This window comes from Sphaerodactylus townsendi, linkage group LG01 (assembly GCF_021028975.2).
Source record: "Sphaerodactylus townsendi isolate TG3544 linkage group LG01, MPM_Stown_v2.3, whole genome shotgun sequence".
NCBI lineage: Eukaryota > Metazoa > Chordata > Lepidosauria > Squamata > Sphaerodactylidae > Sphaerodactylus > Sphaerodactylus townsendi.
In genome coordinates this window covers 121868435-121892362 of record NC_059425.1, presented here as the reverse complement: position 1 = coordinate 121892362, position 23928 = coordinate 121868435, and the positions used below count along the sequence as shown (strand labels likewise).

At 39.3% G+C, this 23928-nt stretch overlaps 1 protein-coding gene across 2 annotated transcripts in view; it reads right to left on the bottom strand.

The window, feature by feature from the left end:
• Positions 1 to 23928, bottom strand: part of WASF1 (WASP family member 1) — a 68757-nt gene that overhangs the window by 17499 nt on the left and 27330 nt on the right. For both annotated transcript variants that reach the window (XM_048492880.1, XM_048492870.1), the window contains exons 3-4: positions 11709 to 11865; positions 4122 to 4256 (exon numbers count right to left, since the gene is read on the bottom strand). In XM_048492880.1, the coding sequence (XP_048348837.1) occupies positions 4122 to 4256; positions 11709 to 11841 (268 nt within the window). In that variant the 5' untranslated portion in view covers positions 11842 to 11865. The remainder of the gene's footprint in view (positions 1 to 4121; positions 4257 to 11708; positions 11866 to 23928) is intronic.

Sequence of the window (23928 nt, the reverse complement as noted above, 5' to 3'; positions counted from 1 at the left end):
TAAGAAACAACGCAAACTAAGCAAGATGGACAAATCTTTCCTCCACATGGGCTTCCCAGATTCAGCTGAGACTCCTAAGCCTTTTTTGACCCTTCATAATCCGTGAGTATACTACAATGTATAAGTCGAATTTTTTCAGCATCATTTTAATGCTGGAAAAAAAAGCTCCCCTAATTCTTATATGGTCATTAATCTTTTTTTGTGTGTTTTTACTTTGCCAGCCAGCAGGGGGCGTAGTTTTTATGCTAGCTGCACCAAAAAATTTCAGGGTACCCCTCAGAAGCATCCCCTCCTGATAATACCAGCCAAGTCTGGTACAGTTTGGTTCTAGGGAGTCCAAAGTTATGGACCCCCAAAGGAGGTGCCCTCCCCATTCCCCATTATTTTCAATGGGAGTTATTAGTAGATGGGGTTGCTACCCTTCCTTGAGGGTTCATAACTTTGGACCTCTTCTGAACCAACTATTGTCAGAGAACTCCCGGCTGGTCTCATCAGGAGAGCTCTCTTTCATGATACCAGCCAGGTTTGGTGAAAGTTTGGGTCAGGGGGGATCCAAAGTTATTGACCCCCAAAAGTGGATGCCCCATCCCCACATTGTTTGCCACAATGGAAGCTAATTAGAAGATTTTTCATTTCTGATAATATCCCTCTTAAAATCTAAGTTAGTTACATTTGGACATACAGAAGATGATGAGGAATCCAGTTTTGAAGGATGATTTAACTCTTGTTTTTAGCTTGGTTGCTGGTTGAGCTAAGGTTTTTGTACTTTTAAAGTTATTGTTGATACCATATTGTTCTTGTTGACCCTCTTTTCCACTTACAGAGCCAGTTTACTGTTTTTCTTTGAAATAAATATTCAAAAACATTTAACCTACTGATGCCTCAATTGATGCAATTTTATTGGCATCTATTTTATTTTTGAAATTTACCAGCAGCTGCTGCATTTCCCACCCTCGACTTATACGCGAGTCAATAAGTTTTCCCAGTTTTTTGTGGTAAAATTCGGTGCCTCGACTTATATGCGGGTCGACTTATACACGAGTATATACGGTATTTATCTTTTAATTTCTAGCTACTGACTGCTGTCTAGAATATCCATTCACAGATTTCTCCACAATGCTCACTATCTGCCTGGTTTCCAATGCTCTAAAAAGGTGCCATGTGCTACCTATTGCAACAGCACTTTTTCTACTTCCCCTCCTTACTTTGTTTCCCCCCACAATTTCTCCAGGGTTTTATTTCAAAACATGACCTCAGTCTAGCTACCTTTTTGTTTTCCATTTTTGTGTTGATCTTTATTTCCAAATTAAGTTATTTTCTAGAGTGTTTCATATGCAGAAGATAATTTGCAAATCTAGAATTTTCTTCCTATTCAAACTAAAATCTCTTCCAATTTCCCATCACACTGTGGGTAACAAAATTACAACTAACGAAAATAGCTAGAATTTCACTTCCTAATATTTTACCTCCCCATTCATCACATATAGTAAATACCCAGCCTTTGTAGCACATTATTATAAGGCAGCTAACAAAAAGTACAAATTGAAATTTCATCTTAAAAACGATGCAAACCAACATACAAAAACATTAAAACAAGTTAAACCCAGAGCTTAAGATATGTACAAATGGCAAAAACAACTGTTAAAACATTGGGCAGGAAGGAAGGATCGCTGAGGGAATACCAAGTGAAACAAAAAAAGTCTTCACCCGCTGGCGGAAAATGGCAGCACAAGGGGACAAGCAATTCAACCTGAGGGGAGAGTTCCAGAGTTTTAGTGCCACTACTCAGAGGGCCTTCTCTCAGTTTCCACCAGCCTATTCTCTCACTCCACCTCTACACATATTGGCTATGTTCACTCATATATATGTGTGCAATGTGTCAAGCTTCCTCTTCACTTTGTCCTCTCAAGATTCATTCATCTAGACTGTCAAATTAGATGGGACAGTAGAGATCCATCATCAAATCTCTCATCTTTATAAACAGCTGAGGAAGAAACCATCTTTCTATTGGGAGCATGGCAATGATGGTGGCAAGGAAGAGAATTTAACCCTTTTCTCAATGTAAATCCATGCCTCTGGAGGTGTTATTTGCCTAGTAGAGAAAACATATTTTCTTCTAAAATAGCATACCCATGAGGCCCATTTAAAGTGTGAAAAGTTCATGTGTGGGGAGGAAAGAGTATTAAACTCCTTCCACCTGGTGCTCTAACCATGATCGAAATTGGGCTTCTCCTTATTTAACAGAGAAGGGAAATTCAATCATGATCCCAACCTTATCAAATTTGGCCTGAATCTTGCTGTAACATTTTAAAGACAAAACTTCTCAACAAGCAGTATCTCCCAGGTCTTACATATGCCAGAATGTCTTGTTTACTGCCTAGATGTCTACTCTTACTCTGCCTGTCTGCCAACATTTTGCCCTCCGGGGATGGGGCGGTATAAAAATCTAATAAAATAAATAAATAAATAAATAAACATGAGACAGAAATAACAGCCTTATGCTTTGGAGAGCAGCTACCAATCTAAATATGCAGTTTTACATGGATCCACTGGTCTGACTTGTCATAAGACAGATTCATATTCATTTCTCAGCTGCTCCCTAAGAAGTTACTTGCCATCACAGAGGTAGAGAAATCTGCAAATTTATTAAAGAGCCAAAGCTCTGAAAATTACATCCTGTGTTCACAGCTGTAATTCTCTCACATTATTTTACAAAGATGAATCAAGACTTCTAATATTTAGGACTAGGAAACATCACAGTTTTAATCCATCTCTAGAGAGATGTAACCTGTCCACCACTGCAGTCACATAAATTAACTTAATATATGAGGAGAACTAAAGATAAATACTAGCTGCAGTCTTACAGTTAGCAATAATGTATTTCCAGAGAGGCTCTTAGTGCTTTCTGCATATATGACAAGAGTGTCTACCAAAGCGAATAAATAAATAAATAAGTTCTGTTGAGTGCACATATTTTTGAATGAGAGAACTGGCTTGTTAAGGGTAGCCTGAGCAATACTGAACCACACCTTTAAAAATTCTCCTGTATTTGTCTACAGCTGCACATGTTCTTAAAATTATTTTGTGAAATGACAATAAAAGACCCTTTTATTTAAAAGCAAGTGTGCGATTTTAAGCCTGAGGTGAACAAACCATTAATGTAAGATCTGGTAGTGTCAAGTTATGAGACGGTGGAACAAACGGCAGCTATAGAATGAATAGGTGCCAATTTGAAACAAGACTCACAGATTATGTCACCATAAAAATTAGGACTCTGGGTGTTGAAAAGCAAAACAACAAAATTTTGCTAAGTAGGATTTACTACTCTGTTTGAACACTGATCAGGCAGCTTCAGATCTGTTAAAAGCCATTTCTCTTCAGTATAAAGCTGAGTAACTTATTTGATGGGTTTGACAGAAGCAGACATTATAGTGAATTTTATCTAGCTTTATGGGAAAATACTAATGAGAGACATGTTAAGGTAAGGTGCCATATGATTCTTTGGTCTGCACTTGTCCTGAAAAAGCAATGTTCCCAGCATTTGATCAAACTAAAGAAAAGTAGGACAGGCCACTTGTAAGGGAGAGCTGACAGAGAAAGGGGGGATGCTCTAACCTGAGCCTCCCTTGCAAATGCTACCTCAAGGGTGTTTTCCCCTAAAGGGTGATTTGCCTTTATTTCTCCTGCTTGGAGCCTGGATTGAAGATGAGGAAAATAGCCATGGGTTGAAAGAGCATAACAAAGATGTGCAAGAACAATCTGTGAAAAGAGTTCAGCATTCTCACCTGCTTGCTGCTAATCCTTTGAAAATACCCACCGTTTGAGCTTTAGTGTTATTTGAGCAAAACAGGGGACTGGGATTTCACCTTTAGCTGTATCATAATATAGATATTTATAACATCAACATGTTTGAGAGAAACACCTGACAAACATATCTGAAAATGTGCACAGTTTGTTAACGAGAACGGCAGTAATCCACACTCAAAGAACACTAATGGGAAAAATGGTTGATAATTTTTGGTGTGAGTCTCTTATTGGAGAAGATGCTTATATGTAGAAACCCTACCCAATATTAAGACATCAGTGGTACACTTTTATTCACAAACCATGCCGCAACTTACGTTCTTCTTCCTTTGGATCAAGTTGTGTAACACTGACAGACAAACGGTCCACACGTTCTTGTAAGGAGTTCACTCTGAAGGAAAAACTATGTGCTTCATTGAAAAGTTCACCAAATATATCTTCTGCATATTTACCTACAAAAGAGACAATAAGAGATCTAAGCCTTAGATTTGGACATATGTCATTTTGTTTAAACAAAATTATGGAACTGTCAGGTAGCAAGAGATGCAATATTGATTTCAATGTGCAACTCAAATGAATACACTTGTTAACAGGCATACATTCTATCACCTAACACTGGAGATGTTTAATATGTAATGCTAACAGGAAATGTGTTAAAATCTGAACACATTTATTTGTTCTAAATACTTACCGTATATACTTGTGTATAAGCCGCCCCGTGTTTAAGCCGAGGCACCTAATTTTACTGCCCAAACCTGGGAAAACTTATTGACTCGCATATAAGCCGAGGGTGGGAAGCTGGGAGGCAGACGGAGCTCCTTATTTGGGCAGTAACATCAGGGGGAGTCACTGCCCAAATAAGGAGCTCCCTCTGCCTGCCAAAGCCCAGCCAACTGACAGACAGAGGGATCTCCTTATTTGGGCAGTGACATCAGGGGGAGTCTCTGCCCAAATAAGGAGCTCCCTTTGCCTGCGGGCTGGCTGGGCTTGGTCAAACCCAGCAGGCAAGCAGAGGGAGCTCCTAATTTGGGCAGTGACTCCTGCCTGATGTTTCTGCCTGATGTCACTGCCCAAATAAGGAGCTCCCTCTGTCTCCCAGGGTTTGAGGAAGCCCAGGAGGAGGGTAGCAACAAGCGGCTTGTGCAACCGCAGGGAGATCGTCCCGGCCACGCCCCCAACCTCGGCAGAGGCCTGAAGAGCCAGCTGGTAAGCCATGACTCGTGTATAAGCCGAGGGGGCATTTTTCAGCCTTAAAACAGGGCTGAAAAACTCGGCTTATACGCGAGTATTCGGTATATCTTGCTTTTCTCCACAAAAGGGACTCAAAGCAACTTACACCAGTCCCCTCTGCTCCATTTTATCCTCAGAATATCCCTGTAAAGTAAGTGAGGGTGAGAGATAGTGCCAGGCTCAAGACCACCCAGTGAATTTCCATGGCAGACTGGGAATTTGAACCCGGGTCTCCCAGATCTTAGTGTGACCCTCTAATGACTGCACCACACTGGCTCCCTTTTCTTGGATCTAGAAAAGCAGTAGATTGCTTCTGCTTTGTCAGAACCCAATGAGGTACAAGAAGCTGCTCCTAGATAACCAAATTCCCTTCACTGTGAGTGAAGATGCAGAAGCCCTGGGGCCTACAAAGAAACTACAGCTGCATACAGCGTGGCTAATTTTACTAGATTCTGTTGTGCTGCACCTTATTTAAAACTGAGTTTTAAAAAAAATATGTGCCATTTGAAAGTTATGCCCTCTTCCCTTCTTAGAAAACTGGCATTCCCTTTGGAATGGATAGCAAAAGCTATAAAAGCACTCTTCATCTGAGTCTGGGACCAGCTCATTCATGGAAGATGATGTATAATTATAATGGAAAGTTACCAACCAGCACCAAGGGAAAAGAGCATAAATTTAAATAAGGGTATCACAGAAGGAGGAGGTAGTAATAATACTGGTGGGGAAAAAAGAGATTCTTCAACTTATGCCATATGCAAAGATCAAGAGGAAGAACATACATTATTTCACTACTACTCATTGGTTGTTCCCAATACTTTGCTTTTCTGCCCAGATGATGTAGGCCCTAGCTAATGTGCTGATAATCACCGAATCGCTATTTGCCAATACTCATTTGCAAAATGTAATTGTCGCAAAACAATAATTACAAGCCCAGCAGAAACCACTATTGATACATAAAAACAACAATATACAGTAATAAATCCAATAAACAGGATGAGTTGGAGGAAGGTTTCAATGGGGGACAGCACTTGGGCTGCCCAGTGTACAGGTCAGATCCAATGCTGTGCCTCACACTTCTTTTCATCCTTAGTCAATAAAACGGTTTGGCTATGCCACAGACAAGAGTGTTTGTGTTGTTATTTTGGTTATGGGACTCTGAGCATCACTGGTCCTGCCCTCAGGTGACAACTAGTTTCAGGACAGTCAGCCAAATTGGTCAAATCTTGCTGTTGGGGATGATGGTACAGCTGCTTTTGGATGGTCCTGAGAGTTGAAATCAACATAGGTCCATTCCTCACCCGCATGCTATCGAGAACATCCGATTTATTTATGTAAATGTATAGGGCACCCTTCTCCTTGCAGGCTTAGGGCAGTTTCCAACACTGAATGGTAACAATAAAATCAATAAAATATGGTCATCCAAGGCTCGGTGCTTTTACCTCTAATAGGGTTAACAGTTAAATTGTACCCTCAAAATCATCATTCATTCACGTCTGATGTTAAGGAAAGAAAAGGGACAGAGGAAAAGTGGAGGAGGAGACCTACTAGACGGATACTGCTACTGCCTCAACCATAGGCCTGTTGAAACAGCTCCAACTTCCAGGCCCTGAGAAACTGTGCTAAATCTCGTAGGGGCCCAGGTTTTACTTGACCAAAATTTCCACAAGGCACGGCCAGAACCAAAAAGGCTCTAGCCTTGGTTGAGGACAACTTTCATGTCAGGGATCACTGATAAGTTGTTACTGACTGAGTGTAAGGTTCTTTGAGAAATGTATTGGGAGAGGCAATCCCATGGGTACATACTGCTAGCCCAGCAACTCAAGAGTTTTCAAGACAGAAAGATTACCATGGATGAGTCAGAATGGTATACTGCTTGGCCTGTCAGACTAGCACTCAGATGATATGGGCTCAAATCCCCACTCAGCCATGAAGTTTACTGGGTGACCTTGGGCTAGTCACTATCTCAACATAGCCTACCTTCCAGAATTATTAAGAAGGACTGAAATGGGAAGAGAACTTTGTATGATGCCCTGAGCTTGGAATACAAATATAACAGACAGAACTACCAGTAATTCATTTGATAACTGACATAGTATATAAAGCAATAAGTGATATGGGCTTTAACATTAATGTTAACAACAGAACATGGTCTAAAAAGCATTAAATGAAACGGTGGGACCCATAAACCTAGTGGCTACAGCTGACACACTCACGGAGAAAACTGATGAGGGTAGTAACAGAAAATAGATAGTAAAAGTAATTACAGAAAGAGGTATCCTATTTACACTAAATAAAGCAGAAAATAATAATAGTATTTTTGGAAGATTTCTGTAAAAGATTCTTCAAGATAGAGACTCTTTTATGGAATCCTTCTAAGGAATGGGTTGCAGCCAGCCAATGTTTTCTCTTAATTTTGCTAAACCCTCCTCCTTATTATACTTCTCATCCAACATTATATTTGTCCCATGACCTCCAGCACAGCCTTTTGGGTGGCTAAAGGGGATCCCTCTTCCTTTTTCACATTTTTTAGTATTGAGAACTCACACAAGGACTCAAAAAATATGGTTGCCATAGACAATAGGATTTTTCTTTGTTACTCGGGATTGTTCTAAAGTTTTAGATATTTGACAATCCTTTCAAAACCTGACCTCTGTGTATATTCAATTTTTTGGCGTTTGTGCTATTATCTCCTGAAGTAATGGTGGGGAAAAAGTGGTACCTCACAGACAATCCAAAGGGGAAAGCTTAATAAAAACAGCAGGGATCTGGCTACTATGTATTTTCCTAGCATCAGCCTTTTTCTGTTATTTATATTCTGACCAGACAATTTTAGCAGTGTTGGGTTTTTTTTCCTAGAACATGTCAGTATAGACAAATGAAAACAAATTTAAAAACAAATATTTAATTTCAGAAATTAAACAGAATGGACAAGACATCAACAACTAGTCTCTTATTACAATATACAGAACATTGGATAAATAGATTTGAAAACAGAACCTTATTGAGGAGGGTTTTTTTGATCCAGATACAACTAACTTTGTGTTAAGTATCTTGAAGGAGCTGAAAACCTTTAATCTTCCAGAGATGCTTGTGCATGCTACAGCTATTGCCCCATAAGGATTCATTTGGTTGACGGTATGCAAATACTAGAGCTGGTTAAAATTCAATAGCAACAGTGGCAGTTCAGGCTAGCACCACAGTCTACCTGACAGACTTTTGAAGTGCTTATGGCTCAGGGGAGAATGTAGAATTTTCAGAAAGGTTCCTGTAAAGTTCCAAAGCTTATGAAGTCTTTGTTCATTTAAAATTAATATACTCATTGGGAGGGGGGAACCTATATTGCTTCTGTTTTTTCCTTGCTATTAAACAAGTAAAGCAAAGCTTAGTTCAGAGTGGCTATACTAAAAATGACAGGGCAGTTATGCTAAAAATGACATTTTCAAAATTATTCAGTTTTGGGTTAAGGAATGAATGAACAGATTTTTAATGAATTGAAAACAATTAAGGACTATGGCCACAGATAATAATATAAGAATGCAAGACCACTTGAATCTAATTATTCTCAATTACTTAAACAGTACTTTTTGTTTCTGCAAAAGATCAGTATAGTTACTATAACCACTCAGGAATGATACAGTTGATCTAATGTAAAAATTGCTCCTAGGAAACAGTCTACTTTCACTACTCTTAAAATCAATGCTAACATATTTATTGATGCCTATAACAAAGATCCTGGCAAATATTTGGATGGAAGACCTCCAAGGACAACCTGGATTATGATACAGAGGCAGGTGATGGTAAACTACCTCTGAACATCTTGCCTTGTAAGAATGTCTCTTGCCAGAAGTTGCCAGAAGTCAGATGTGACTTGATGGCAAAAAAAGAGACAGTACTAATAAAAATCCATAATGGCACTAAATCTCAGTATCTCAAATACGTGATCAATCTGTGCCTAAACCTGTCTCCTGTAATCTTTGTCTTCCTCACAGATCTGTTATCTGTGAAGCATGGGATCTACCTCGCCTTTAATTCTTCTCTGTTCCTTAAATATATTCATCACTGGGTTAGCTTTGCAATTTCCATTTTGATAACCTCCTCACTGGCTGACTTTATCCAAAATTCTTTTGCACTAACATCAATCATTTAAACCTTCTCCAGGCTAGACACCATAGGTTGAATTCCATAAACTGTGAATGGAAGGAACTGATCTCTACCTTTTCTGTTCTGCAACTCCCTGAAAGGCTAAGGGTCATGGATCTAACACCACACACAGGTTATTTGTCCTTGAAGAGAGGAAGCCTTCCTGTCCTTGGTAGGCAGCCAATTCCACAAAGTAAGGACATGAGGTAAGGACATGAGCAATAAAATGAAGAGGTAAGGACATGAGCAATAGAATGAAGCCTAGATTTTTGGCTTTGTTGCGAAACCGCAGTTTGTTGTGTTGGAGCTCAATGCATCCGTGTTGAAGTAAAATAAAGCAAGCAAAATTATTTACTTTTGGTTTAGGTAATCACAGCAGCTGGAAAGGTAAGAGTTTGTGAGAAACTCCAAAAGCCATTGGAGCTCTTCTGTAGAGATGATGATGATTCTCCCGTCTGTGTGGTCTGTGATGGATCTAAGGGGCGCCAATACCATTCTCATTCTCTTGGAAGAGGCTGCCCAGGAGTATAAGATAGACAGTCTCTGTGATTGTTGGTGGGGGAAGAGCTATTTGTGTCCTTTTCATCTGGGTGGCCTCAAGTTGGCGCCTGGAGCAGACGCAATGGTCGGGAGCTCTAGTATTAGTTTCATTAGAAACTTCTTAGGGCTTTTGTTAGACTACATTGAACCTTCATCTGACAACCTGATTGGTTACTTAATGAAACAATGCAAAGTGATGCAAGATAACAACGATTTAAGACAAAATAATTTCATTTGTCCGCCACGCTGCATAGAGGGTGGCGGCAGCAGCTGGCCCGTCTCAGCAATTGCTGGTCCCCGGTCCCCGATAGGTGATGGTCTGTTGTCTTGCGTGAGCTGGGTGAATTGGATGAACTTGGAGAGGTCAGTGGCAGACCTTTGGATTGATGAGGAAGGGGGGTCGGTGGCAGAGACCCCCGTACAGCTTCTGCCTTCGGCCGAGATTCAGGGCAGGGGCCAGCCAAACGTGATCAGGACGAGACAACGGAGACCACATGGCCTCCACCATCTTAGAGGATGCTTGGACAGAGAGGGGAGTCGGTGGCAGGGACTCCCCTGTAATGTTGCAGCGCCCTTTGATGGAGTGAGGAGTACGACGGTGAGCAGGGACAGTGCCAAGTCTCCTTGAACACCTTTTCGAGAGTTTTTCACCCAAAGAACGTTTCCTCCTGCTCAAAGAATATTTGCCAGCCCCCTTTGCAGAATGGAAAATACCGGGGGGTGCTTCTCTGACATTGCGCTAGTGGTGACCCCCAACGGACGGTTAACAACGGATAAAATGACAAGGTTGGCGGCGGAGTTATCAGAGGAGGGGCTGGCCCTCCTGTGCTGAACTTTTGCATTGCCATTTTGTTGTCCCTCCTTAAGTGTAGCTACTATTAGGAGTACAGCCTATTAGGTATTGTTAGTGAATTAGTTAGTAGTGAGGGACTGTAGTCTCCTTCTTATGTTAGTAAATGTAGTGTAGGCACTAAGTAATTCAGTAAGGTCATTCCTTGCAGCAGTTATAGGGTAGTCTAGTTTAGGGTAGTTAGTTTGGAAGTGTTCATACAGTCTGTTCCTGGCTATTTGTTGATTTTGATTATGTATTATCATGAAGTTTATATTGTTTAGTATATACTGGTGCATTGTTAACAATGTTGAGATGTATCCATGAAATTCTATTAGTTGTGTATTGCTACTCTGATACTGTTAAATTATTGATCCATTATATGTATTGATTTATTGTATGTACTGATGTATTTTAAGCTTTAGGTATTGCATGGATTAGTTGTATTTATTGTTAGTACTGCTGTTTAGGGTGTTAGAAGTTGTATAGCTTGAATTTAAGTCACCATCTGCAATGAGGCTATTAAGCCATTCGTATTTATTAATGTTACCATGTGTTTTGCTGTATTGCTAGTATGTATTTTTGTTGGGTTGTGAGCCGCCCTGAACCCTTCGGGGATAGGGCAGGGTACAAATATAATTGAAATGAAAAAAAAAGGTAGGAGCCACCATAGAGAAAGTTCAGGCATAGGCAGCTGTTGATCTTACCTACCTGTGAGTACATAAATTACAGTCTTGAAGCATCCAAGTTATAGCCTATCAACCCCAATCATTCTTTTGCTAGGTGCTGGGCACAAGCTGTGCTGCCTACATACTACTTTAATGTTTCACTGAGTCCACTGAATGTAGTTATTCATCAACATGTTTAGGCAACTGGCTTAACACATTTATTCTAAAAATAATAATCTGTTATAAGTATGCAGGTACAGTAGTTGTGGTTTGTTTAAAAAGGAATACAGAAGACAACTAAAAGGAAAAAGGAAAAAAAAACCTGCTCAACTAAAACCTTTACAGGCATTATTCCAATTAATTATTAGGTACATCACCATGTCAGACAATTTTAAAAACATTGTGAGCTAGTATTTTGAAGAGTGTTAGTTTGCTTCAGCAATAAAACACAATTTTAGCTCATAAGTCACTGGCAGGGAAAAATACTGAGTACTTACTTAGACTGCTTAGTTGTCTAATTATGTTTGCCAAGGAGATATTGGTAACACATTCAAGTTCATTTTTGATGCCCCGTGGCAGTGCTGTATGACAAAGGTACCTGGGGTCTATGTTTCTTTTTACCAACGGCATACTGAAGCACCAGAACCAGAATACCTGTGAAGAGACAGAAGAATTACAATTTGTTTTAATTATCAGTGTTGAAGCAAGTCAATGAACTTAGCTTAATGCTAATTTATTTATAATAGAAAAATACAAATTGTTTATTTTAGCCTGAAAAATAATAATGTATTACAAGATAGCTCAAAATGGGCAAGAGTGATGCAAAACTTTCATTACCTGACCAACGTTACAAATGAAGCGGCCAATAACGTTTTTAAAAGACTTAATTCTGAAATACATGGTGTTAATGGAGCCTATTCTAAAATAAGATAGTATAGAATTACTTCCTTAAAACATCTCAAAGTATAACAATGCCAACCAGCAACAATTCTGTCTCATTTTTATCCTATACTTGTAGCAAACTAAAAAATAAGATATTTTAATAGGGGGAGGAATAATTAGGAAAATTGGGAAGTGCTTAAATTATTTGACAATAAGGCAGCAAGAGCTAGGGAGGTGGATCTTAACATAACAAGGGATTGGGAAAACAGTTGTGGAAGGGATTTTACATGAACTCTGGTGCAGGAGGTGCAGTGGACCACATAAGGACAGTTCCACTTCCACCTCATCTGGAGAAAGTTCATCTGAGTCAGGGGAGTATAACACAGGCTCTATCTCCTTAGGGAATGAAGTGCTTTTGACTTCTGAGGCTTACTTAGCAGAAACTTTGGGATTGGAATATATTGGGGGGGGCAATATAAAAATTTATGGCAGAAACAGAGGAAGCTAAATCAATCAGTGAAGAGGAGGGGAAACAAGAAGTGTTCTGTGGTGCTTATTCTCCTATTTACATTCTTATCTGTTCTAGTCTGGTATTGGTCAGAAGGATGGTGAGTAATATAACTGAGGTCCATACAGGAACTGAATTGTGGGACCCAGAAGACTATCCCAAGTATGTGACATACTCCCAAAAGGGAGAGTACTGCTATATCAAAATCCATGTGAGGGGAAAACAGGTAGTAGGTATAAGCTTCTGTACCTAGACCCTTAACATGCATAAAACAGATTTTCTCAATTGCAATAAGTATGATGACCTTTGAATGAAGGGTTCCTTGAGCACTGATGATATCCAAATTAAATAAAAATGGAAAGGGAATGAGTGGCCACCCGAACAAATAATTAATTATTATGGGCCAGCAACATGGAATCCTGATGAGCTTATTAGTCGTTGGAGAACTAGCTTCTATGTCCCAAACTGAATTATAAGGTTGGAAGCAGTAGTAGAAATTAAGACCAATCAAACAGCCATAGCTCTTGATCTCCTAGCAGACCAAGCTACCCAGATGCGAGATGACATCTTACAACACCAGATGGTGTTGGATTATTTGTTGGCTGCCCAAGGGGGAGTATGTGCTATAATAGGGGAACAATGTGTAATAAAGTGATGAGTTAAATGATATTAAAGAATGAGTAAATGGAATTCGGAGGGACCCAGGGCTTCAACTGGGAAAGTGGTTAATCTTTTGGTTACCAGATGTAGGGTGGTTAAAACAAATATTCTTTAAATAACAGTAATATAATGATTCTGTTATGTGTGCTTACAGTATTTACCAGCTTGGATAAAAGGGTTAAAGAACTTGGTACCATGCTGAAGGGAAAAATGCGTACGATTAATGGTTCAAAAATGTGTTCCAAACCAGTCAGAAAAAAGAAAAAGTGAAAATTGTAAAAGATAACATGAGCAGAGCAGATGGTTTTGAAACAAAGGAGAATAAAGAAAGTGTTTTGGAATGTGGAGAGGTATAAAATGATAAAGGGGCTAGCTAACCTAATCAAGCAGTATCCCAGGAAACTTGCTTCAGTGTAGCAGCTAAAAATGATTGAAGGTAATCTTGCTTGCTAGTATGACTGCACAATGAGCTATTAAAAATTAACTGTAACGCCTATGATTACAAAATGCCTCATTTTAATAAACATGGGATGTTTAGTCAGGGAGGCAGGAATCTTAAGTAAGATTTTTTTGCTTCACTGTTGCGGTGGGACCCTTCCACTTCTCCTCCAGTTCAGACGGTCTGAGGGCTTTGTTCATTTCAGTGACAAACCCAAACAAAGGTACGAAGATATCCGCACAAACCATCAGTAAGTGTTTGCGGGAATGTATCGCTGAGGCATATAAGACACAAGGATTGCAAGTTCCAGAGGGCATCACAGCTCGCTCTATGAGAAATGCATCAACTAACACGGCCTTCAACAACCGTGTGCCAGTAGAAGAGATCTGTAGGGCAGAGACTTGGACGTCGATTTATACTTTTGTCACACATTACTGACTTAATGCTTACAACTCTCCAGATTCCAGATATGGCAGAAGAGTGATGGAGCACATTCTAGGGGATGATCTTGACTCCACCCTGTAGAAGGTGACACTGCTAGGGGAGGTCACCAAGATGTCCTAAAACCCAAAGGGAGAACGACCATTCGTCTTACCTGTGAAGGGTCATTCTCCTTCTGGGTGAAAGGACAGTTGCCCTCCCAAGTAGTCATATCCATTTCTCAATCAGGCAATTGTTTGTTCCACTGTATTACATTATGCTATGTTTTGTTTCACTGTTAACCTCTGGTTGTGTTGTTACATATGCATGTTCAGTTGCAAGTCACCTGCGTGCCATTTTCTACGCAGTGGATTCTTGTCTTTACTTACTAACTCGATGTTTAGTATTTATCTTAGGAAAAAGTTACATGGTTCCTGTTGATTCAGTGCAAGAACTGATACTGCTATCTGTAGTCTCCGTAACTGGAGGAGAAGTGGGAGGGTCCCACAGCAACAATGAATAAAAAAACCTTACATAAGATTCCTGCCTTCCTGCCTTCCTGATTGGTCGCTGACAAAATACCCAGATGTCCTGAAACCCAGAGGGAGAATATACTATACACTGTAACCAGTCAAATATCTTCCCACATTTTAAAACCTTAAACACATGGAACTGTTAACTACTTTGAAAAGTTAAAATATTCCTCAAACTGGCAAAAAATGGCAGCATAAATATCCTTTTAAAAAACAAAGTAGCCTTACAACAAGTACTTAAGCTTTTATGATGTTGTTTTTATGCTCTGATACTAGAAAATAAAATTAATTATTTGTTTAAAAAAACAGCTTTTGCCTGAACACAGTACACAGTGATTTAACAGTGTTTTAAATAATTAAATTCCAATCACAGAGCCTCTGTGACTTCTTGATTATTTCATCAATAATAAGGGAATACCAACCTAAAGGAAACATAGTGTTCTTGTTTAGTTTGATATATAACTTTCATTTCTCGAACTAAACTGAACAAGACAGAAGACCAACATTTTCAATGCTTGGAAACATAAAGGAAACATAGTAAATGAAAATGATAATTAATTGATCATTTTTACCAATTAAACAGATACTTTACCAATTAAACAGATACTTACCAATTAAACAGATACTACCAATTAAACAGATACTGGCCCACTGAGAGATGACTAAGTACTGTGTTATCATGTCAAGTTTGCAACAGTGATAAAGTGGTTGATTGTTCATGAACTAGCTAAGCAGCAGAAGTTCATGTAATGATCAATATTTAATATAGTAATAAAGTCAATTTTCACTTGTGCATAGCTGAAAGCCATTATAAAATAAATGCAATTAAGAACAATAAAAATTAAAACAATAAAATGAGGATTTCACAAAATGAGACAAATTACAAATTAACTAAAACATCCACTCCAACAGATGCTATAGACTTGCTCTCTTTGAGATCTCATTTGCCCTTATTGTTTTTGTTGCACACGTGAACAAAGACATTTGATAAGTAACATAAGAATCAGCATCTGATAGTAAAAATATATTTTTAAGGTTGGATTGCCAGTTTAAAGCTCTCAATAATCCATCAAGAAATTTGGCCCCGGGGTTCCACGGACAAGATGAAACATTATGTGGAAGATCCTCCATGACAGACTAAACTATACAGCACGTATTTTGAACAAGTGAGCAGACTAAGTGATTGAGAACCATGTCATTCATCCTCAACAGGATGGATTTAGAAAAGGGCTTAGTACCGTAGATCACTATCTAACTCTCCACCAATTGGCCCATTCAGGTATAAATGATCCAACAAAAACACTTTATGTAGATTTGTAGATTTGGCCACAGCGATTCACTCCACAAGCAGGGACCACAAGTGGTCTCAGTTAGCTGGAACAAAAAATGATAAGCGACTACTGTTCTTATTATGGGAGCTGCACACAGAAACCTCAGTTCAGATTAGGGAAAGGACATCAGGGTCCTTAACCAACAAAGTCACCACTAATAACGGAGTAAAACAGGGATGTGTGTTGGTGTCCCTGTTATTTAATTTGTATATTAAAGACATTGTAGAAAGGGTTTCAAGTCTGCAATTTTCCACCTTCTCTTGGCTAACAAAAAAAAATCTTATTATATGCAGATGATATGGCCTTAATTTCAGATAATGGGTGGTCACCACCCCCTAGCTTTGAAAGAGATGCATACACTTATAAAGAAGCCAAACTTTGACCTGGGAATATGATTATCTACCAGTGTCAAATGTTCCATTCTTAAACTAATTGAACAGGTAGTGCTGCACACCTCCAAGCTTTCATGTAAGAGGTTTAGAATTATCCAAGTACAGGTTTAGGAATGGTTACGGTATGAACCAGCCTTGTTTGCTGTGGTGGAGGACTCACGCAGGGAGATGGCCAGAGTACAATCCTACTGATCTACTGGACCTCTCAGTGGCTTTCAGTACTATTCATCATGATATTCTTCTGTGGACTAGGACTGGGATAATAATATTGTATAGAGAATCACAGAATTGCGAAATATCATGTTGATGAACTTTATAGTCAAATAAGTATTATTTCACTGAATAAGAAAATACTTAGTCACACCACATGATAATTGGTCTTTACTGGGTGCGCAACTGGTTTTCTATTCATTCTGACACTCAGCTTTGTCATTCTTCAGCTGATCCCAGGAAGATTGTACAAGTTCTGAAACAGTGCCTAGAGCACTGGTGGCGAACCTATGGCACGGGTGCCAGAGGTGGCACTCAGAGCCCTCTCTGTGGGCACGTGCAAACAGAGTCGCGCCCCCCCCCCCACGTCTAGGCTGGCCTGGGCCGCTGGGCTCGATTATTAGCATTAAACCTAATATATGGGACTTCATATCACTTAGCACTAAGACCCAGTGAAAAGAGTAAACATCTTGGCCGCAGTCCTAACATCTTTTTTCAGAAAACTTACAGGCACTTCATGTCTGGATGCATGTACAGAAAGGATGACCCTGTACCCCCAAAGAAGGGGCAGAGCTTTGCAGCCCAGAAATGAGAGCAGGGTCAAGAAACTGACAACTTCAAACTAAGAGTCTGCAACTGTCTTCCCTGACCCCTTGCAACCACAACAGTGTAGACTTCAAGAGCCAAGGCAAGCTGTATATGTGTATGAGGGCAACACAAGGAAGGGCTACTGAGCAATATGTCCCATGCCATGTAACAGGGCTTATCCTCAGGAAAGTGTTTCCTGGAGTGATGTCTGACTTACTGGCTTCTTCTGATACTGCCTTAGCAGAGGGAGGCTTCACATGCTGCTGCTTGGTCTAGGCCTTAGTCCTAGCTCTTTACTTCTCTGCTCCTGGGGGAGAGCATGGCAAATCTGGCAGTGGGCAGGTCCATGGTGTGGCCTCCTGGCTTGAAGGTCCTGCTGGCTCAGGGGCAGTACTGGTGCAGGGACTGAGTAATCCACCTTACAGGGAATGTCTGCCAAGACAAGGCTTGGGTGCAGTTCCTCCTCCATCAATAAGGACTCAACCTTCCATGTTATCCTTTGTTGGAGGTATTATTGTGTTTTTCCATCTTGCTGCCCCAATGTCTATAGTCCCCTACCTAGGAAAAAGGAATCCAGCAATGGATCAGACTCCATCTGTGGGAGAAGTAGAGGGATGTCAGAGGGCTGAGGCTACAGGTGGTGGTTGGCGGTGCCTATGCATGTCACACAGAGATGTCAGTGGGGTGCAGTTCCCTGATTGGTGGGTATTACCAGGAATTGACACTCTCAGTAAGCAGTCTGGGCCACATGGAGGGATGCTTGGTTTTTTCTCCCTCTGTCGAATGTCCAAAGGGTACTGAACAGTGGTGCAATGCCACAGCAAACCTCCCTCCCCTACCAGCACAGCTATGTTGTGGTTGGCGAGCTCTCTCTATTGTGCTGCCCATTTATCAGATGACTTTCCACTTCTACACTAATCTATTCTGTCTCTCAACTGCTTTGGGTATTCAGATACAAAAGTCCTATGCCTGATCACATCAACAGCTCTTTGTAATCTTGCCAGCTATAGATAACTAATCCTGTGTTAATTTAAAGCTGAAATTCTCAATAGCAGGAAACAAATTATATCTTCTATTTATTTAGAAGGTCATTAGAGCTTTCCTTTAAAAAATCTGTTTTCCCCTAACACAACTATAGCATCCCAAATTCATTGTCTGCTACATGAGAATTCTGTAATCAGATTTTAAATAAAAATTACAAAAATTATAGAAAATACCTGAATTTTAAAGACTTAACACTCAAATCCCCAATCAAATTTGTCAGTAGTATACAAAAGAAGACATTCTATACCCACATTATGATCTTACAGTTCTTCAATTGTGGCAGAATTCTGGACATAAAGAAATTCGGTCCAGAAAGTCACAGAACAGAGGTACAATTCATTATACTGAACCCTGGAATTATTGCAGTGCTATGAAATGGGCTGGCCCTTGCACAAAGAAATTAGAATTCAACACACAGAGTCTTCCCTTAACAACGCTGCTATCTTTTCAAAGTTGACACAGAAACCTTCATTCCAGTGACCAAAGCTTTCCCTCTTTCCTCAGATACATGGCAGGAGTCTGTAAGATACAAGGCTTAGGGAATGATCTTTTTGGTGACAAACCATCAACCCTACATTTTAGGCTTGAATGTATATAAATTGAGAAGCTATGCTCAGTGTACAGGGAAAAGGGAAGAGGGGGAATAAGGGCCTCACTGTAGAATCTAAAAGAGAAATTGGAAGCTAATGAAATAATAAATCATGTAAGACAACTAAAGAAGTCTATTGTTCAAAAGGCCGTCACTAGAAATTTTGCTACCGTATAGGACCTAATTATATTTTACTACGTACTGCTGCAGATTCAGTTCATAAATCAATATATAATACTGTAAATCATTTTTATTAAGACTCTACAGAAGATTTTGTTTCTTTTTCCATAACACAGTTTTAGAATATTAGATCACAAGAAATCAGTAGCTGAGAAATTAAACTAAGGATTTGCAACTTCTCAAATGCTTGTTTATTTTTAACAAACTAATACAATTTATTATACAATTTTAACAAACTAATACAATTTATTAGCTAATACAACTAGCTAATACAATTTATTAGTAATACAGTTAAATATCAGATACCAATATTAGCTGTAAACACTCCACGGTGACTGATTTACATGCTATGAGTATTTCATAGGAAGCGTTTAGAATAATTACAACAATCTGTTACCACACTACCACACTGCACTGGGTCATCATGCATTGTGCAGCACAGGTGACTTTCACCAAGCAACTGCCTTCTCTTTTTGGTAGTTTGTAGTGACGCGATGAAGACAATTAACATTCCAGTTCCCCTATCGCTGTCCTGTGAGGAGAGACGATCTTACTGTCTTTTTCACCCGGTATGCAACTCCAGTGCAAAAACAGATCTGTAGATTAAACATATCTGCATGAGGAAAGCTTCAGCAGGATGGGAAGGAGAAGTGAGGGGCACTGTAAAGACGTCAGCAGCCCCATCCTTTTCTCTCTCCTCAACCGTGGGAGCAGAGGCAGTAATAAAGCTGTCAAACTGATTTCGCAAAACTTGTGAGATCTGAAGAAAATAAGAGAAAGGGGATGTCTGGCCAGATATCCTATGCTCCAGTCAGCGAGAACTTAAAATATGCTGAACAGATCAGTATGATTTGAGTGTGTGCCTGACAGAAACTGCGAATTGCCATTTTGAACTGAGAGGCTCAATTTCAGGTGCAAAGCTGCCCTACAAGTTTGAATGAAAGAGCTATAAAGGCTTAAAGCTATAAAGACTTATAATTTATCCAATAAAATAAAAGTTAACTTGATGAACTTTAAAATCTGGTGGAGAAGAGTGGGGGGAGCATGGAGAAGTCTGAGTAGAACTGTTGAGGTTACAAGGACATCTAGCGGCAAATCTGTAAAATTAAACAAATGTGTAAAATTACAACAAAATTGCTATGGCAGATAAAAGAAGGAAGGGCCAGACCACATTGATTCTTTGACCCCAGACTCATTACAAAGAGTCAAGCTACTGTTAATTTCCATGCAGAAGGACATGTCAGAAATGAAACTAAAAGTGGAACATAAAGACAAATTTATGGGAGAGATTGGAGAAATGAAGAAGTTTAAAGGATTAACTGCTGAGCTTAAGAAAGTTACAGAGGACTCTAAAATGACAGAAACAAAGGAGGAAAACCAGAAAATCTGGCTGGAGTTGAGATAGATCGGATGTGCTGTAAGAATCAGAACTATGCCGGAAAGAGTCAGAGAAGACCTTTGAAAGGATTTTAATCCAGAGCTGGCAAAGTTCATGCCTCTCCCTACTACAGATTTAGAATCTAAAATGGATAAAATTTACCGTGTAAAATCAGCAGCTACCAAGAATACAAAAGCCCCACAAGACAGTGTGTACTTGACATTAAGATCATTGAAAGAGAACATCCTTTGTATGCCTTATAAAAAGAAGACGCAATATCAAGGCCAACAGCTTATAATAATGAGAGAACTCCCACAAGACATACTAGCAATAAAGAAAGACTACACATTCTTTATAGATGCGTTGAAGAAGAAGATACATTTTAGGTGGCTCATGACCGAGGGATTAGGTTTCACCTTTAATAAAATCTATCAGAAGATTATAGATGTCCAAGAAAACAAGAACATTCTTCAACAAGATTAAAAAAATAACTCTAGACAACTTGGAAGCGCTACCGTCTTTCTTTTCTTGTTTCATTATGGCAAGAAAAGAAGCACCAAGTGATCAAACAAAGAGATAGGATGAATAAATGATAGAGACATGAAATACTAAGGCGTTAAGCAGGGAAAAAGAGAGGTAAAGGGGAAGAAGAGGGGTAAACGGAAATAAAATTGATATAGAAGATAAAGCAATAAAAGTATAGATAGAAAGAAAATGGCTTAAAAGGATCTAGGAGTATACAAAACAATAACATTAGTGATTGCTGGTTATATTGCATACAATTAGACTATATAAATGTGGTAAAGCTAAAAGGGAGAGAAAAATTAGAAGCTGATATAAGAGTAAATGAGATAGTTCGATTAAAATGGTTATGTACAGGTAAAGGCAAGGTGGGAACCACGTAGATTTTCCTTTTTATTTGTTCCATTTTCTTTATTCACTTATTGTCACTATATGAATTTTTTGTTATCTTTTAAGGCAATAAAAGTTGACACTTGTATGTGGTTTACTTGCTGGTTCTTGGTAGGGTGGCAGGTTCACCCTTCTTATAGTTTTGTAGAAAAATATTTTAAAAATTAAAGAGACAGTTGCCATGTGGTTTAAAGGTTTCTGATGTGGCAGCCATAACATACAAAAAAGCCAAATGGATCATATATGGATTCTTTTTGCTCTTCCAAGTCAACTCCTCTGAAGATAAATTTGTACACTCAACACTTAATACATAAAAACAAAAATCGGTTGAAGAAAATAGTATTAGAACTACTATTGGTCCAAAATGCCTAACTAATTGTAGCCCACCATAAATTTGCATTTTAGCATTATGCATAAACAGGAAATGTTCATATTTTAAAAGAAAAGGTCAGAAAATATCCATAATAATGTAACTGCAGCAATATATTTGGATATTCCCTTACCATTTCATTACTCACAACATTGACGATAACGTTAACAAACCATATTTTGTTTCATATCCTATACTATCTCAGTTTATTTTTCTAAACAGAATCAACTTCTGAAAATTGAACATTTTCTTTGAACTTGGCAAATTTTGAAAACACAAGTTATGTAAAAATTTAAACTGTATTTCACATGTTAACTTTATCTCGAGGAAGCTCTTTTTTCATTAAGCTAGAACAGGGGTCTGCAACCTGCGGCTCTCCAGATGTCCATGGACTACAATTCCCATCAGCCCCTGCCAGTTTGGTGAATTGACCATGCTGACAGGGGCTGATGGGATTTGTAGTCCAGGAATATCTGGAGAGCCGCAGGTTGCAGACTCCTGAGCTAAAATCTGATTTTATACCAACATGTTAAAGCAAAGGCTATACATGTCTGGGCAACTCTCTCTCACAGGGTTGTTGTGAGAATAAGGAAAAGGCAGGCATGCAGTCTTGAATTCCTTGGGAGCATGGTAGAATAAAAATCTATCTATCAACAAATTATCAGCATCTTAATCCACAATCCTCTAACAAACCCAACCAGTATCAAAACACCCTGTTCAGGATCCATACAATCAGATTAATTCTATGAACTTGAGAGTAACCCTACTGGATCTGATGCAGGTTGCTTCTAGTCCAGCACTCAGCTTCCCACAGCAGCCAGATGAATAAAAGGCTATCAGCTATTTTATTCCTCTCTGAGAATGTGAGGTGCCCGTAGGTGCTCCGGAGTCTGGCTTTGTTTTTTTAGAACCAGCAGATGGTGGCCAAGACAGTTGTCTGTTGTGATTTGAAAGCTATCTTCCCATGCTTAACACAACCCACTGTGCTACATTGCTCCATATTTCTGTAAACTTCAGATCAGATAAGGCAGAGTAATGAACTCTATGATAGGCAGCTCATAAATGTAAACAAAAATTGAATCTAGCCCAGATAGACCATTGGCCCAGCCAGCCCAGAACGGTCTATTCTGGCTCGCAATAGAATTCAGGATCTCAACTACAGAGTCCACCGACACCAGCAGAGATTCTTTTACCTGTGCATGCCAGCATGTGAGTTTTCATACAATTCATGGGATCCAGACAAAGCTACAAACTTTGTTTATTACGAAAAACTGTATCTAAAATAATGGACTTACTTCTACGAAAACAGATACTCTGTACCTGAAAAAGTGAATTGTACTCTATAAAATCTGGTTCCTGAGATGATACAGAACTCAATATCACCGCTCTTTACTTTTGTAATAAATTCTTTTAGATGGGAATTTAAATTAAGTGTTATACCAGAAAATACATAACGTTTATCAACAGTCTTAAATACTATACAGCATGTCCCTTCTCTGGTACAATAAAACCTTGAATGTCAAATAGTAACAGAACGCTCCAAATTTTTTCACATATTATGAAATAAATTTCCCTCATCAGAAAATGTACATGTTGTGCTGTATTTGATCTATTATGAAAATCATATATTTTGTGACAAAAAAATTAAGTTTGCAAGTACCAACTGATCTATACTTATAAAATTAGTTTAAAATTAAGAATCAATTCATTTATTTGTAAATTTAGATACAACTGAAGGCAATGAATAATGAAGTTGGCATATTTCATTCTCTGTGGTTCTAAGGGAAGGGTCAGAACGATAGTGGAAATAGTTGAGAAGAAGTAAACAATGAAACATGAAATTGGGGTTTAAAAGGACACAGCTTTTATTGATTAAAGCAGATGGAACACTGGCAAGGCACACGGCACGGATCCAGGCATTAGACAGTCACTCTTCTGTCAATGGGGAAGAAAACACAGAGTGTCAAATCAGTGGTTCCACACAGACTTCAAAGTGGTACCCTTGCTACCTGGGCATAGATAGAGCCATTCAACAGCCTCTAGGCACACAGACACAGCCTCCCTACAGGGGGATCCAGCCTAATGCCCCAAACTGCCTAAAGCAGTGACAAACAATGAACACCGGGAGGGAAGGAGGGAGGGTAAAAAAACAATGGCAGCACACAACAAAGCCGAGGGTCAGGCCAAGTGGGCTTAACTCAGAAGGGATGGGCACAACACTTGCATCACAGCATTTGCATCATATCCCAGCCCCTTGCTCTCCAAGAGGCCACTCCACCCA